This window comes from Brassica napus, chromosome A1 (assembly GCF_020379485.1).
Source record: "Brassica napus cultivar Da-Ae chromosome A1, Da-Ae, whole genome shotgun sequence".
Lineage (NCBI taxonomy): Eukaryota > Viridiplantae > Streptophyta > Magnoliopsida > Brassicales > Brassicaceae > Brassica > Brassica napus.
The window spans coordinates 17,609,837-17,626,542 of record NC_063434.1 but is presented as its reverse complement, the minus strand read 5'-3'; the positions used below and the strand labels follow the sequence as shown (position 1 = coordinate 17,626,542).

The following is a 16,706-nucleotide window of genomic DNA, read 5'->3' as shown; positions in this document are numbered from 1 at the left end:
CGATCAACGACAACAAGGTGTCGAGCGATTCTCTGGTCCGAGTGGTATCGACCGGTGCTTGGAATGGTCTCGGGCGATGCTCATTGCAGAACTCGTGTTCCTTGGGTCTGAAAACAAAATTAAAACAAAAATAAGTAACCGTAGATGTAAAAACTTAAATAAAATACATAATACAGGGTTGTCTCCCATTAAGCGCTTGTTTATAGCATGTAGCTTGATGTTTTGATTGTTGAAACTAGTGAGGAGAGGTAGAAGAACTTGTTGGAAAACAAGTCTCAACATCTTCCTCAGACATTTCGAACCATGTGCCTACAAAACTTCTTATGGCTTTCTCCCCTTTGGTTCTCTGTCTTTCTTGTCTCTCCACAGTATCACTGATTTGGTCCAGACGTTCTTCAATATTCTCTATAAACTTGTGTATCCAACCAATCCTGCTGTCTATAGGATAGTATATCTCATCCAGCCTCCTATAGATATCATCCATCATATCTTCTTGGGTTGTGTATACTTCAGCTATCATCTCTTCCAGCATTTCCTTCGTAGCCAGTTGTGGTGGAATCGGTTTGCTCATCTTGAGACCCCCCTCGAACTGGGGTAAACTCAAATAAACACTGCCTATTTCATCAGCCTTTGCAAGGAAGTCTGACATGTTTTGCTTGGATCAATTTAAACCAGAGTATCACTGCGCCAAATAACTTAGCTTAACTGAATTATATTAAGGTAACCTACTCTCGTAGTTGTCAATCCTAAGATCAAGATTTTAGTTAGCTACTCTAGAATACAGACAATAAGATCTAACTCTGTAAAGTATTTAAAATAATCACCTCTTCTCAAAGCTAAAATACAGTCTCAACATTCATCGATTTCTTTTGACCTCATTATCGAGAAACATACACTTTACATAGTTGATCATAGCTTAAGTTTTTCTCTTTTGGATAACTATTTTGACAAGTCACCCAAAACGAAAACCATATTTCTGAGTGAGTTTTAGGATTCAACAATCCCCTTCTTACCTGAAAAATATGAAAATTTCAATTATAATTCATTTCAGAAAACCCCTAACCAATTTTATACTTTATAATAGCAAAGCAGAGACCATAAACACAAGCCCCCAGAACAGTCAACAAACCTTTCCAATGAAGGGAAGGCCTCAGCTATCTCTGATATGGCACATATTGCATATGCTGTTTTAATGAATTCTCCTATAACAGCTTAAATTGCAGCAAAAGCGAAGGTGAACAAGCCAAAAAAAGGAGGGACTAAGTCGGCATCTGACGTCATACAATTACTATGTCTGACATGGAGGTTCTTGAAACAATTAATATGAAGTGGGTTGTTACCCGGTATGAGCTGATTATTCCTACGGCGCCTTCTACTGACCAGAAAAATGTTTTCCGAAGGTCGCTAGGAGTCGGCAATGATGCCAAAAGCAGATCACCTAAATGATCCATTTTTTCTTCAAGTACTGGTATGCTATTTCTTTTTTAATGTCCATGATGAGCTGGCCTCTAGCGGTAGAATTGACTTCTAATGAGAGATATAGTGGACAACTACGGGTTTCTTCATCTTCAAGCTACAAAAATCTTCATGATATCCACAATACTCCAAAACATAGTTAAACCTTGTGGGAACCGAAATTCGCACTGTCGATTTTAGTAAATAAAATACGGAGGAAAGTTAAGTAAACCTAACTTTCCCTGAAGGTCCCGGATATCTGCTGGGCCATGCACAACACAATCAAATTAACGAGAAGTTCGTATAAAAAGCGTTAAAATAAAAGAAGAGAGCAAAATAGATCTTATTTCCGAATCCGCGTTTTGAGCGTTTGGACAACAGGTAAGAACCTCGGCCACGAGAGCTGTCGGTAAGTTCGCTAGTATTAGCGCCCTAAGTCTAACCTAGTTGAGTCGCAGCTCGCTAGTAAAAACGGAAATAAAAAATGCCTAAGTGCTAAATTGCTCTGGAGAGTTTGTGATGATCCTGATGCTCCTTGCCCCCAAGCTTTCTTATATATTCCTCATAGGTCGGCCTATCCTCCCTTTGGGCCAGATCTGTCGCGAATCGGGCTTTTCCATTTTCGTCAATCTTCATATTTATCGGGAAACTAGACATTTATCTTCGGTAAACTTGACGTTTATCTTGTTATGTAAAGACAAATACAAACCGTCATACTTATCTCGAATATCGTAAACGGGCCGTTTAGTCATGTTTGGGCCCTTTCGGGCTGTTCTTTAGACATTCAACTTTTTACGGTTTTTTCGAGAAAGTACTCTTGTCATGATATCGATCTTCCAATATGTTGGGGTCAAAAACGGCCATAACGGAATTAACACCCGAAAACCCTCGGAAATCGTATTTCCGAAAAGATAGTAAAAGAAAATATGATCTTCGCAAAAAATAACCAACACGAAGTTTTTTCGAAGAAGTATCCTCGAAAGCTCAAAGTGGACAAACCAAGTTCGGTCATTGCACAGCTACCGTACATGCACGCTATCCGGTCGCTACGTAGCGACCGAGCGACGTAGCAACTGAGCTCGAGCCAAAGCTCGGTCGCTACGTAGCGACCGAGCTCGGCCAAGCTCGGTCGCTACATAGCGACCAAGCCCGAGCCAAGCTTGGTCCACAAGGAAGGATAAATGTCAAGTTTCCACGGATAAATACGGAAGTTTGAAGATAATTGCGAAGATCGGGAAAAATGGAATATCTCCATTTTATGCTATGACGGCTTAAGGGCAGAAGAGTAAAAGTGTAAACCGACCTTGGAGCTAGTATATAAGGGGTCCTAGGCGAGGAGCGTGGGAGAGACCTTTTTCAGAGCAAACTTAGCACTTAGAGCAATTTAGGCAATTTTCCGTTTTTGTTATTTCGAGCTGCGACTCAATTAGGTTTAGCCGTCCTAGGGTTGCTAGAACTAGGAATCTCGCCGACAGCTCTCGAGCCCAGGCTTATACCTTGTTGTAAACGCTCATACGCAGATTCGGAATAAGATCTACTTCGCTCTCTTTTCGATTCTTATTTTTATCGTTGTTATTCTTGTGTTCTGATTGCTTGACGTGTGGTATTAGCAGATATCCGGGTCCTCTGGGAAATTAGGGTTTTCCTAGTTTCCTTATTTAAACGGAAATCGACAGTGCGAATTTTGGTTCCCACACGAAAGATCCCCAATTCCTCGTATAGTTGAAATGATAGGTGTTTTAAGATAACTGTCATCGTTTTATACGACGAATTGAAATCTATCCGTTAACCGAACCTTTCGTGGTTTTCCGAAACTTTCCCAATAATTCCGATCGAAACGAAACGGGAGTTTTAGATTCACGATTTTAGAGATTCGAATTGCGAGGCTTCGAGCAAATATGCAAAGTACGGGATTGGACTAGCGTCGGGATGGTTTCACGAGGTTTTGCCGCATTCGCCGAACGACTCGCAGCCCGGCGCCCAGGACCGTGATGTCGGTCTAACCGTGATGTCGGTCTAACCGCCGGCGCCCAGGGCCATGACGTCGGGCTGGCCGCCGGCGCCCCGGGCCGTGATGTCGGGCTGGCTGCCGGCGCCCCGGGCCATGTCGTCGGCCTGGCCGCCGGTGCCCGGGGCCGTGGCTCGGGTCTGGCCACCTGGCGTCAGGGGCTGTGTCCCCCGGGTAACCCGTTTCAGTTATTCGTTTTCTCGGTTTTTCGAGGTTTTGGCTATCACTTGGTTTTTCCAAGGACTTTCGGGTATTGAATTCGTCTTGACCGATTTTGACCCCAACAGTTAGCCCCCCCCCCAGCTAGCTAGGAACCGTGGTGCTTCAGGTAACCAGGTTCTAGCTTGTGGTATAGCTTGTTAGGAAAGTGTGGAGACGTAATCGTTTGCCGAAAGTCGGAGTAAATAGTAGAAATTTTGTCTATAAAGATGGAGTAAGAATTTTTTATCATTCTCACTTCATCCAAGATCTTTACACTTAAGAATTCTCTCCTTTCCCAAAGAAAAGATGTCTTCACGATCAAGGTCTTCCAAGAAGCATTCTTCTTCTCATTCGTCTTCGGGCGATCTTCCTGCCAACGAAGTGATCAGTCCGAAAATCGAGGTTGAGGTTGAAGAAGACGCAAAGGAGGCGTACTACAGAGCTCACTGTGGCTCTCCTCCGCCTCAGCAGGAGAATCCTATCCCCAAAAGACCTTTGAGGCCTCAGGGTGCGCCATTCACGCCAAGCATGGTTTTACCCGAGTATCTTACGACTCTTCGGAATTTTTATCAAGTTCCGAATGGAGTCAAGTTTCGAATTCTGGCTGGCAACGAATGCGCGAGGAACCCTCCGCCGGGTTTCTTCACTTGCTATGAGGCCTACTTGTCATATTGCCGCATGTGGTTCCCGATCCCTAGTGCCATCGTCCGTGCCCTTCACCGTTTCGAGCTCTCAATCAGCCAGCTGAACGTTTCTGCCTTGGAGAATTGGCTCGGTGTGGTAATCTCGAGCTACGAGTTGGGGATGGATCTTAGCCTGGCTACTTCGAGGGATTCTGGACTACCAGACCAATGAAGACCGAGGGTTTGTATTCTATAAAGGCGAGGAATGAGCTGGCGATAATCCAGAGGACTACTTCGAACCCCAAAGATTGGTTCGAGCGTTTCTTCTTTGTAAAAATAGATGAGGAGTCCGTCTAGGAAAGCTGCCTTCATATATTCCCTCGGGAGTGGCGTTACGGTCGTGGTAATACGACTATTCTTACTTTCCGTTTTGATACTTTGAAAGTGCGTGAAAAATGAAAAATAAAAAATTTTACCATGCAGTGAACAATGCTTTTCCGCGAGTCCCTAATGATCTTTTCGCTAAGAGAGATCTTCTTCGGCAAAGTTCGTTCTTCTGGAGTTCCTTTACCCTTGAGCGGATCCGAAGCGCGGTGGAGCTACACCGATCGCGAGGTACTCCCCAGCCTTTTGATGATGTTGAGCCAGTTGCCGACTTGTCCGCTCAGAGGCGGAACAGCAAGTCTCGGAAAGACAAAGGAGTTGCCTTCGAATCTGTTTTGGGAGATCATCCTCTGCCGGGATGGGATCCTAGTTTCACCCCGGGAGAAAGGGGCGGAACTAGCGCGGCTCCTCCCCCTAGCGACTTTTTTGACGACCTCCCTCCCGCGTTTAAGTCCGACGAGTTGCTGGACAATGAGGCGAGGAGGAAAGTAACCGCTGATGGGTCTCGTCTAGTCAATGAGTTTCGCCCTTTGAACTCTGATCATATCATTGTAATTAGGTGTACATTTCTTTGACCTTAAGTTTATGCAGGGGATGAGAGTGTGGGGCACGGTGATCGAAGGGAATTTCCGAGTAACGCGACTATCTCGCTTCAAAGCCGAGGAGGCTGAAAGAAAACTCTTCCGATACCGGCAGGAGGTTGAGGAACTGATGTGGTCATCAGACCAGCAACTAAACCGGAGGTCAACCCAAAGCCCTACTCAACCAGCCAAGGCGCCAAGCAGAACACATGTGCACTAAAAATACCGTATCTTACAAAACAGAAAGGTTTAAGTCACGAGACAAATTATAATGGACTCTACACTCAAGAAGGAGTCTATCCCATTTGGAATCAGTCCAAAATATTCATGGAGCAAGAAGTTATGAGTTTTACAAGTCAGAGGTTTTCCAGCCCGTCCATCTGCGAGTACCCGACTTTAGAAGGAGATTCCAGCCCAAGGAAGGAGCAGCCTGAACCAAAGCCCATCATAGGATTCAAGCAGAGTTTATCAGCTTTCCAGAAAGCCCAATATCAGGAGAAATGGCCACGGAATTATTAAGTTATGATCCAATCTCCAAAACCGGTCAAACCAGTTCTACACTTGCCTCAATTGGAAGCTAACCGGTTCAATCAGCTTCAAACCAGACATTGGCGACCAGGAGATCATTTCAACCAATCAGGAGATATTCTAGGAGTCCAGGAGGAGTTCTGCAAGTTCATACCATGCAACAGCAACCATTGGTTCAGGAGGATCCTCATTTACTCAAACCTGCCTTATTTGGAGCAAACCGACATTAATGTCCAACAGCTCTTTTCTCTTCAGATCAGGCACGAGATCAGAACCTATCAAGCACCCAGGAAGGTCCCAAGGAAGCTCTCTTATCCATTAAAACCGTCCAGGTTCAAGAAGAATCAAGTTTCTCACTTGGAGCCAAAATCCCATAAAAGGCTCCAACGGCTAGTTTCCGATTTTGTTACTTTGCTTGATTTGTTTCCTTTTCTATTGTTTTAGAACGTTAGGACCTTTGTCTCTGAGCCTTATATAAGCTCCTAGACGTCCATTGTAAAGAGCACCCCTTAATCACCAAGTTAATAGAAAGTTTATTCAGTTTTATCAAAGTTGTTCTTTGTATAAAATATCGGTCTTTAGGATTCAAAGAGAGATTCTTTGTTGTCTTATTGATTTCGTGAGTCTAGTTTGTTTGTGCAAATCAAACAAGCTCAGTACACAGATTGAGAGAGTCAATCACTTCGATCCATCATTCCATCAGATTGAGAGATTCAATCAAACCTTCTTCCGCAAATCCACTTCAGTTCATCTTCTAATCAAGCTGAGAGTGATACACATCCAGCAGCTTGATTCCGCCATATCTATCCCTTCTCTTTGTTTATTTATCTTGTTTTATTATAATTATCATTATCATCTCATTCGTTTTCATAATTGTTTCTGTTTGCAGTATAAAACTCTAAAAACTCATACAAATCGGTTATCTTTGTTTTCAGGTTGAAACCTTGGTTCCACCATTCTATCCATTCGTGGGTTACCCCCCCCCCCCCCCCCCTGTGCCTACAACATTTTGGTATCAGAGCTTAAGCTCCTGACTCAGGTGATATCTATCCTTGCATCTCATACTTGCTTGCATTTGTTTTTCCATTCATAAACCGAAAATCCATAAAAACTGTTTCTTTTTGTTTCAAGTTTTGTTTCTGCATATTTTTGTTATTGCTGTTCATCATACTTTAAAGACACGAAAAAAGAAAAGAAAAAGTTTTGTTTGATTCATTTAAAAATCGAAAATCCCAAAAGAAAGTGTTTGCATTCATTAGTTTCCATAAAAGAAAATCCCATAAAAAATTTTGTTTTGAATTTGATTCTTTTCATTTGCATTCATAAATTCAAAAGCCAAAAGAAATCATCCTAGTTATTGTTTCATACCATTTCTACTTGTCCATTTCGTGATTGCATCAGAAAAGAAAAAGAAAATATTTTTAAGCTTTAGTTTATATCATTTGCATATTTAATTGTTGCATTTCATCCAAAGAAAATTCAAATAAAAATTCAGCATTAGTTTGTTTTCCATATTTTCTTTTCATTTGTGTTAATTTTCATTTATTATTGTTTCATTTCGAGATTTGCATTAAGAAAACCAAAAGAAAAATCATTTTGCATAACTTATTTCATTTCGGTTCAACATTGCATATTTTCTCGGTTTAGTTTTAATTGGCTTGCATTTTGGTTCTTATTCTGATCCGACCATAAATTCCCTATTCTTCACTTGATCTTTGTGATTGCTTGCAAGAAGAAATGGAAGAATTAGCACAAAGCCAAGCCTTATTGGCCTCTCAAAAACAGCTATTGGCTGCTATGAAGGGTGTACAAGATCAGATTTCTCAGCTGGAGAAAAGAAACAAGGCACAAGGCCAACGACCACAGCAAGGAGAAAGAAGATTTGGAGATGCACTAGATGCTGGCTATGTTGAGCCCAAGCCACCAGATCCTTCATGGATCACCAAACACCAAACTTCTTATACTCATGAATACTCAAATAATTCTTATCATGATTATAACTCTGCTGATGATGTTAATATTTATTCTTTTTCAGGAAGCAGTTGGTCAAGTGAGTATCTAACATGGGAAGAACAATGGATGATTGGTTTACATACTATGGTGAGCCAAAGAAGGAGAGGCTAGCTCATGCCATCAAGCAACTTTCCGGAAAAGCTTACTCATGGTGGAAAAGAGTAGATAAGACACATGGTAAAAGTCCAGAAGAGGTTGTCACCAACTGGGAAGATCTTAAAGATGTCATGATTAGGAAATATGTGTCATCACGTCCCTCACCAGAAGTCAGAGAAAGATACCCAAGAAGGTTTTCAAGCCATGGGTATAAAGAGGCAAAGAGAAGAGTACCAAAAGAAGGCCATAAAAGCTTGTTCCATCAAGACCAGATTCGGCCAGACAAGAGGTCCACGGTTTTCTATGATCAATACCAACCTTATGAGGTCCCAAAGTCCATGGAGAAGAACCATTTCAGCCCAGACACATTGGCTAGACACAAAGAAAAATCAGACAAACCAATTCTTCAAGGAAAGGCCAAGGTAAGTCCTATACTTGATAAATTTGTTTATAAATCATCTCCCACTGGTATGAGTCACTTGTCTTTGTCCAAGAATGTTAAGACAGGTCCTGAGGTCCAGGAAGACACGAACTCAGCATCTTTGTTGGAATCAAAAGCTGTCCATGACATAAGGAATAAAGAGATTCCAAGCCCAAAGAAAGAAGAGACAACAAGCCAATGTAAGTCTTCTAACTCTAAAAATTTAAAAGATCAGACATGTTATAGATGTCATAAAAGAGGACACTTTGCTGTAGTTTGTCCAAGTAAACAAGTATTGATAGAGACATCACTAGAAAAGAAAACAGATTTATCTTTGAAAAGTGATAGTTTTATTCAATATGATTTATTGGTTCCAAATTCTTGTATAATGCACTTGTCTTTGTCAAGGGGTGTTGTAACAGGACTTAAGGAGCAAGAATTTAAAGAAGAAGAACCACCAGGCGTGACTCTTGTGATGGACCAGAAGATTGTTCAAGAGACAATACAGTCCATACTGCTTAAAGAAGCAAAACCAAAACAATACCAAGATAAGGCTTTAGAATCTCAAAAGAGAATGAAAGCTGACTTGCTCTATCTTGGTGCAGTTTATACAGTTTCGAGGTCGAAACCTTGTCAAGAGGGAGGGGATGATGTGGTCATCAGATCAGTAACTGAACCGGAGGTCAACCCAAAGCCCTACTCAACCAGCCAAGGCGCCAAGCAGAACACATGTGCACTAAAAATGCCGTATCTTACAAACCAGGAGGGTTTAAGTCACGAGACAAATTTTAATGGACTCTACACTCAAGAAAGATTACAGCCCATTTGGAATCAGTAAAAAATATTCATAGAGTAAGAAGTTATGAATTTTACAAGTCAGAGGTTTTCCAGCCCGTCCATCTGCGAGTACCCGACATTAGAAGGAGATTCCAGCCCAAGGAAGGAGCAGCCTGAACCAAAGCCCATCATAGGATTCAAGACGAGTTTATCAGCTTTCTAGAAATCCCAAGATCAGGAGAAATGGCCACGGAATTATGAAGTTATGATCCAATCTCCAAAACCGGTCAAACAAGTTCTACACTTGCCTCAATTGGAAGCTAACCGGTTCAATCAGTTTCAAACCAGACGTTGGCGACCAGGAGATCATTTAAACCAATCAGGAGATATTCTAGGAGTCCAGGAGGAGTTCTGCAAGTTCATACCATGCACCAGCAACCATTAGATCAGGAGGATCCTCATTTACTCAAACATGCCTTATTTGGAGAAAACTGACATTAATGTCCAACAGCTCTTTTCTCTTCAGATCAGGCACGAGATCAGAACCTATCAAGCACCCAGGAAGGTCCCAGGGAAGCTCTCTTATCTATTAAAACCGTCCAGGTTCAAGAAGAATCAAGTTTCTCACTTGGAGCCAAAATCCCATAAAAGGCTCCAATGGCTAGTTTCCGATTTTGTTACTTTGCTTGATTTGTTTCCTTTTCTATTGTTTTAGAACGTTAGGACCTTTGTCTCTGAGCCTTATATAAGCTCCTAGACGTCCATTGTAAAGAGCACCCCTTAATCACCAAGTTAATAGAAAGTTTATTCAGTTTTATCAAAGTTGTTCTTTGTATAAAATATCGGTCTTTAGGATTTAAAGAGAGATTCTTTGTTGTCTTATTAATTTCGTGAGTCTAGTTTGTTTGTTTGTGCAAATCAAACAAGCTCAGTACACAGATTGAGAGAGTCAATCACTTCGATCCATCATTCCATCAGATTGAGAGATTCAATCAAACCTTCTTCCGCAAATCCACTTCTGTTCATCTTATAATCAAGCTGAGAGTGATACACATCCAGCAGCTTGATTCCGCCATATCTATCCCTTCTCTTTGTTTATTTATCTTGTTTTATTATCATTATCATTATCATCTCATTCGTTTTCATAATTGTTTCTGTTTGCATTATAAAACTCTAAAAACTCATAAAAATCGGTTCTCTTTGTTTTCAGGTTGAAACCTTGGTTCCACCATTCTATCCATTCGTGGGTTACCCCCCCCCCCCCTGTGCCTACAACAGGAACAGAACCGTAGACAGGCCGAACTCCATTCTCGAGCCCTCGTTCGTGCGGAGAGAAAAGGAAGGAGAGCGGTTGCCGCTGAGATGAGGCGGAGAGCCGAAGTTTTTGCCACTGAGTTCGAGAGCTTCAAGGGAGCTCAGGAATTCGTGGGTGATTTTCGCGAGTGTCGGGGCTCGGTTGCTACCCTCCACAAGACGCAGGGCAAGGACTTCTCCTTTCCCGCCGAGGTCGCTGAGATGAATGGTTTTATGAAGGACTGCGCTCACGCCGAATCTCTGGTTCCTCCGATTAAGGGAAGGGTCCGAAAGCTCTGGGATCCCATCGAGGTTTCGGAGGATACGGTGGAAACGGGCGCAGGCGGAAGTGCCGGAGGCGGGGACCAAGAGGTAGACCAGCCTGCAGACTTGTTTGGGATTTCCCTGTCTGGATATTGTGACTTAGAGTACTGAGGTTTGCTGGGATTATATCCCTTTCGTTGTGTTTTCTATATGCTAGGCCGAGTGTGGCCGTTTATTTGTATATGCCGCGACCGTAGGAGGTCGCGTGATATGATCATGGGAAGCAGTAAAGATGTACATTCATTGTTTGACTCCTATCTTCGAAACTACGAGGCTTCTACGCATGAAATCACTTGGAAAATGTGCTCAACTCAATTACAGAGCTCCTCAAAGAAGAATCAGATCAAACAGACTTCAGATGAAGGAGTTACGCAATTTACAAAACAAGTGATCTTCAGTTTACGCGAATTTTGACCTATGTGCATTCAATAAACAATTCCGACCAGCCCAGATGGAATTAAGCCACAAGCCCAATTGTTCTACAATCTTGGTACATCAGAGAAGCCCAGAAAAGTGGATTCAGCCCAAAAATATCAAAGGAAGACTGATTTTCATCCAGATTCAAAATATCATTTATTTAAGTGTGTTTCTCTCTCTTGCATGCAAAATAGAGTTTGAATTTCAACTCCCAAGTTGTGCTGCATGTTAAGATACTTTTATGGACGAAAATACTTGTATTTCTCTATAAAAAGAGCTCAAAAATCATGAATAATAATAAGTTTGTTTTTCAGTAAAAATTAGAGAAGTTTCTCTCTTTCAAGATGTGATGTCTTGTAATTTTTGGAACTCCATGATCATGGTGTGTCATATCTATGTTCATGGCTGGTCTAGACTTATCATAGATCCTTTCACAGATCTTTGTGGTGTCTCTCAATCCATCTCTCTATCCATTTCTTGTTGGTGTGTCATATCCAGCAAGCTGTCGATTTCTTTGGTGTGTAATATCTAGAGAAACGATCCACTGGTGAATCAAAGGAATTTCCGCAACCTTTGTGTGCTATTCAATCCACATCCTTTGATCTTTGAGATTTCACAGTCTCTAGGATGCAAAGCTTATCCCCTCACCACCTTAGAGTGCATCATCCTTGGGAGATTCTCATCATCGCGTAACTTTGTATATTTCGGGACTGGCCGTTGGTGTCCCTGCCGTTTTTGCGGCTTTTATGAATATAATATAGATTTTTCGAAAATTTCGTTTTATGATTTGATTTTATACTTTCGTCAAGTGTAGAGGGTAGAATGCGAGTAGTCACTTCGTATTCTAACTCTTGTTTTGTCGCTTGGTCCGTATGCTACTTTTTAGCGAGCGTTTTAGGTGTAAGCGATGAGAGACATGTTTTAGATCTCGTATCGGGTACTGATACTATGTCTGTGAGATGTTAAGTACCAGCAAGACTGGGTTTAGGGCAAGACCTAGGTTTACTCTCAGCTTTAAGGCTGTGCGACGACTGGTCGGCTTTCGTTTTGCCTGTTAGTGATTCCTACCTGACTTTTACTGATTAAAGTCTGCGACTTGGCGCCGGCTTATGCGACTTGTGTAGTAAGAATCGAGCTATCTCCAAAGGAGTGCTAAACCAAATTTTGGATTTCTTGTATAGCGCGCTATGGTATCCTTATCGGATGTAAGAGGACCTTTTATTAAAAATCTGACTACGAATTTGTTTAGTGAAATGTTTCTATGTTTACCCGTTGGGGCCAATCGACGGGTGTGTGTGTTTTTTTTTTAAGTCGCAGACGGACTGTTTTAACGGATGATATGAAATCGATATCTTTTGGAAAATTGCGACGTCTCGCGTTCCTTGAGGATATGATTTTCGTTTTCCGAAGTGTTTATGTGTTACTGTGTTAAGTAAGCATTGAAAAATCGAGAGAAAGAATTTTATTGAAAAAGTTTCGAAAATATCGAATACATGTGCGGGTATTTTGAACTTTTGTGGGAGTATACGAGTATACGTACCCACTTCCCCCCCCCCTTTTTGATGAGGGGGATAGCTGAACTCGCCAGGTTACGGCGAGCTGCCAACGTACCTCTTTCGAGGATCAAGCCATCTCATAGTTCTGTTTGTTGTTGCGGGTGTTTCTACTCTCCGAGTGTCGACGTCTCAACCGTACTAGCTAGGTCGGCGGTATTTTCGGGAGTTGAGTTGTCCGCTTCTACGGCGATGGACTCGGGGACTTTGACGTCGTCTTGAGTCGTTGCTAAATTGGACGATTCTGGATCATCCTTTCCCGAGTTCTCGGGAATGTTTAGCGATTTGTTCGCTCGCTTTGGGTTAGCCGCGGGGGCATTCCGGTTTTTTCGTAGTTGGTGCTCGGCTAGGAAGCAAAGTCTAGACTGTTTCTGGCTTCCCCAGATTACTGCGGTTCCAGTTGGAGTCGGGAATTTGATGCCAAGATGATATGTGGATGGTACTACCTTCATGGCGTTTATCCAGGGGGTTCCCATAATCACGTTGTAAATGGCCAGATTATCAACTACTGCAAACTCAACGATTTTTGTAACTTCCTTAGCCATGACCGGGAGTTTGATTCTCCCGAGGGTCATCGAGGTGACGCCCGAGAATCCAGTTAGAGGTCTTGGCTCCGGGATGACTTCTCCAAGCGGGATATCCATCCTATGGAGGGTGTCGCGGAACATGATGTTGACCTTACTTCCTGTATCGACAAGGATGCGGCCGACTTCGAGATCTTGGATTACCAAATCGATGACTAGAGGATCGTAATGAGGCTTGTCGATTCCGACGGTTTCTTGTTCCTCGAAAACGATCGTGTGGTTGGGGACGTCGTTTTCCGGAAGCCAGTTGGAACTGGTCTCGGCTTTTTGCCCGTAAGCTTTGATCGACGAGACCAAGTCTTAGTAGAACTGCGATCCTCCGATGATCATGTTCATTCTTTGGCGATTGTTATTGTTTCTTTGATCGTCCTGTCTCCTTCCGCGCTTTTCACCCGACTGATTTTCAGGCGCACTGTTCTCGGGAGCGGCCTTATCAGTCTTCGGCGGGCGATCGGAATCCAGGACCAGGTCTTTTATGCTCGTGACCTTTGCTAGTTCGCCGGCGAAGAGCTTTGCAGCGAGCCTGGCGCCAAGGACCTTGCAGTTGGTGGTGGAGTGACCTCTGACCTGATAGAACTCGCAGTAGGAATTATCCTTGTACTGGTTCCTGGTCCAAGTTTTTCCGGAGGTTTTACCCTGTTCGGAATTGACGGTGTAGTTATGTTCGCCTTGGACGTCTTCCCCTCGTGGTGGACGTACTTTGTCGTTACGGGAGGATTTCTTCTTGCAGGATGGTTTCTGCGGCCTGTGCTTTTGCGCTAGGACTTTCATCTTATCTTTCATGATGATGAAGTTTGTGGCCTTATGGAGGGTATCCTGGATCGTCCGCGGTCTTTCCAGAGATATCCACTTTCGGAACTTTGACCTGTACCAGAGGGTTTTTCTTAGGGCATCTATTGCGACTTTGTCGCTGATTCCCGTTACCCTGGACATCACCAGTTTGAATCTTCTCATGAATTCGCGGAGTGGCTCGTCTTCTTTCTGAGCTAAACTCCATAAGTCCACGTCGGAAGTTTCTCTATCCATGAACATGGAGAATTGTTTGAGAAATGCCGAGGCTAGCTGGCGGAAACTTCCGGTGGAGTTTCTGTCAAGACGAGAAAACCACTCAAGTGCGGCGCCTCTGAGATTTTCGACGAAAAGGAGGCAGTAACCGGCGTCTCGTTCCCGTTCCGGGAGTTTACACCTTCCCATCGCAATCTGGAAAGACTACAGATGTGCTTTTGGATCAGCGGTACCGTCGTAGACGGGAATTTTTATCTTCCGGGGTCTGAGACCTCTGCTTCCGTGATCCGGGCGGTGAACGGAGTTTTTTGTGCTTCCTCGAGAAGTCTGTCAATCTCGGGAGCAGTACTGGTTGCATGGTGAATTTGCGATTTTACCGCCTTCACCTCGGCTGCAATTTTTGCGATGTACTCGCGTAGATTGTGGATTTTGTCATCGCCACCTGCGCTCTTCCGAGCTTGTCGGTGCTGGTTGCGATAGATCCAAGTTTGGTCCTCGGCCAGTTTTTCCTGTTCCACCCAGTAGAGGTTTTCTTCCTCTTCCGTCATGGGTTTCTCAAAGGTTACTGTCCGTCGAGTGGACCGACTTCCGGTCCTTCTAGGATGGATATCAGCGTCGTCGTCAGAATGATCCGATCGATCGCTGATGTCCAGGTTGATTTGTTCGATGTCGTCTCCTTCGCTTCCCCCTGCGGGGGGGCGGAAGGTTATCCGACGTTGTTTTCTGCCCTGCCGGAGCCGTTTCATCGGGATTCTGTTCCGTTGACTCTCTTGGGGCATCTTTGTCTTGATTACCGGGAGATCCGAAATCGAGTCTCCTGCCGCGTCTAACCCTAGTGGCTCCGCGTGGGGGTTTGCTCTTCGCTGTTAAGGTCCTGACCTGTTTCGCGAGTGAGCTCATTAGCTTTTCTTGTTCGTCCGACCGTTTCTGGGCGGAGGCGAACAGTTCTTTCATCTGTTCTAGCATCGCGGTGTTTGCGTCGGCAGTGACCGCGGATGCGTCTCCAGATGGTTTCTCAACGTTGGCGTCAGCGGATGTTCCGTCGCGCGTTTGCTGATCTCTGGCGGTCTCAGCGGACATGGTTGACTGAGCGTGCATAGTTGCGAGATAGATAGATCTGTACCCCCCCCCCCCTCCTTCTAGCGCCAAACTGTGGGAACCGAAATTCGCACTGTCGATTTTAGTAAATAAAATACGGAGAAAAGTTAAGTAAACCTAACTTTCCCTGAAGGTCCCGGATATCTGTTGGGCCACGCACAACACAATCAAATTAACGAGAAGTTTGTATAAAAAGCGTTAAAATAAAAGAAGAGAGCAAAATAGATCTTATTTCTGAATCCGCGTTTTGAGCGTTAGGGCAACAGGTAAGAACCTCGGCCACGAGAGCTGTCGGTAAGTTCGCTAGTCTTAGCACCCTAAGTCTAACCTAGTTGAGTCGCAGCTCGTTAGTAAAAACGGAAATAAAAAATGCCTAAGTGCTAAATTGCGATGATCCTGATGCTCCTTGCCCCCAAGCTTTCTTATATATTCCTCATAGATCGGCCTTTCCTCCCTTTGGGCCAGATCTGTCGCGAATCGGGCTTTTCCATTTTCATCAATCTTCATATTTATCGGGAAACTAGACATTTATCTTCGGGAAACTTGACGTTTATCTTGTTATGTAAAGATAAATACAAACCGTCATACTTATCTCGAATATCGTAAACGGGCCGTTTGGTCATGTTTGGGCCCTTTCGGGTCGTTCTTTAGACCTTCAACTTTTTACGGTTTTTTCCGAGAAAGTACTCTTGTCACGATATCGATCTTCCGAAAGATCCCCAATTCCTCGTATAGTTGAAATGATAGGTGTTTTAAGATAACCGTCATCGTTTTAAACGACGAATTGAAATCTATCCGTTAACCGAACCTTTCGTGGTTTTCCGAAACTTTCTTGATAATTCTGATCGAAACGAAACGGGAGTTTTAGATTCACGATTTTAGAGATTCGAATTGCGAGGCTTCGAGCAAAGATGCAAAGTATGGGATTGGACTAGCGTCGGGATGGTTTCACGAGGTTTTGCCCCATTCGCCGAACGACTCGCAGCCCGGCGCCCAGGACCGTGATGTCGGTCTAACCGCCGGCGCCCAGGGCCATGACGTCGGGCTGGCCGCCGGCGCCCCGGGCCGTGACGTCGGGCTGGCCGCTGGCGCCCCGGGCCGTGACGTCGGGCTGGCTGCCGGCGCCCCGGGCCGTGTCGTCGGCCTTGCCTCCGGCGCCCAGGGCCGTGGCTCGGGTCTGGCCGCCTGGCGTCCGGGGCTGTGTCCCCCGGGTAACCTGTTTCAGTTGTTCGTTTTCTCGGTTTTTCGAGGTTTTGGCTATCACTTGGTTTTTCCGAGGACTTTCGGGTATTGATTTTGTCTTGACCGATTTTGACCCCAACAAACCTGAAAAAATTCTAAAATA

The 16,706-nt window shown here is 43.9% G+C and overlaps 1 protein-coding gene across 1 annotated transcript; it reads right to left on the bottom strand.

The window, feature by feature from the left end:
- Positions 1-12,784: 12,784 nt before the first annotated feature.
- LOC106392980 lies at positions 12,785-14,452 on the bottom strand. Its single transcript, XM_013833738.1, has 2 exons — positions 13,651-14,452; positions 12,785-13,536 (listed from the first exon to the last, which is right to left on the bottom strand). The coding sequence occupies exons 1-2, from the start codon at positions 14,450-14,452 to the stop codon at positions 12,785-12,787; spliced, it is 1,554 nt and encodes a 517-aa protein (XP_013689192.1).
- Between the last annotated feature and the right edge of the window lie 2,254 nt (positions 14,453-16,706).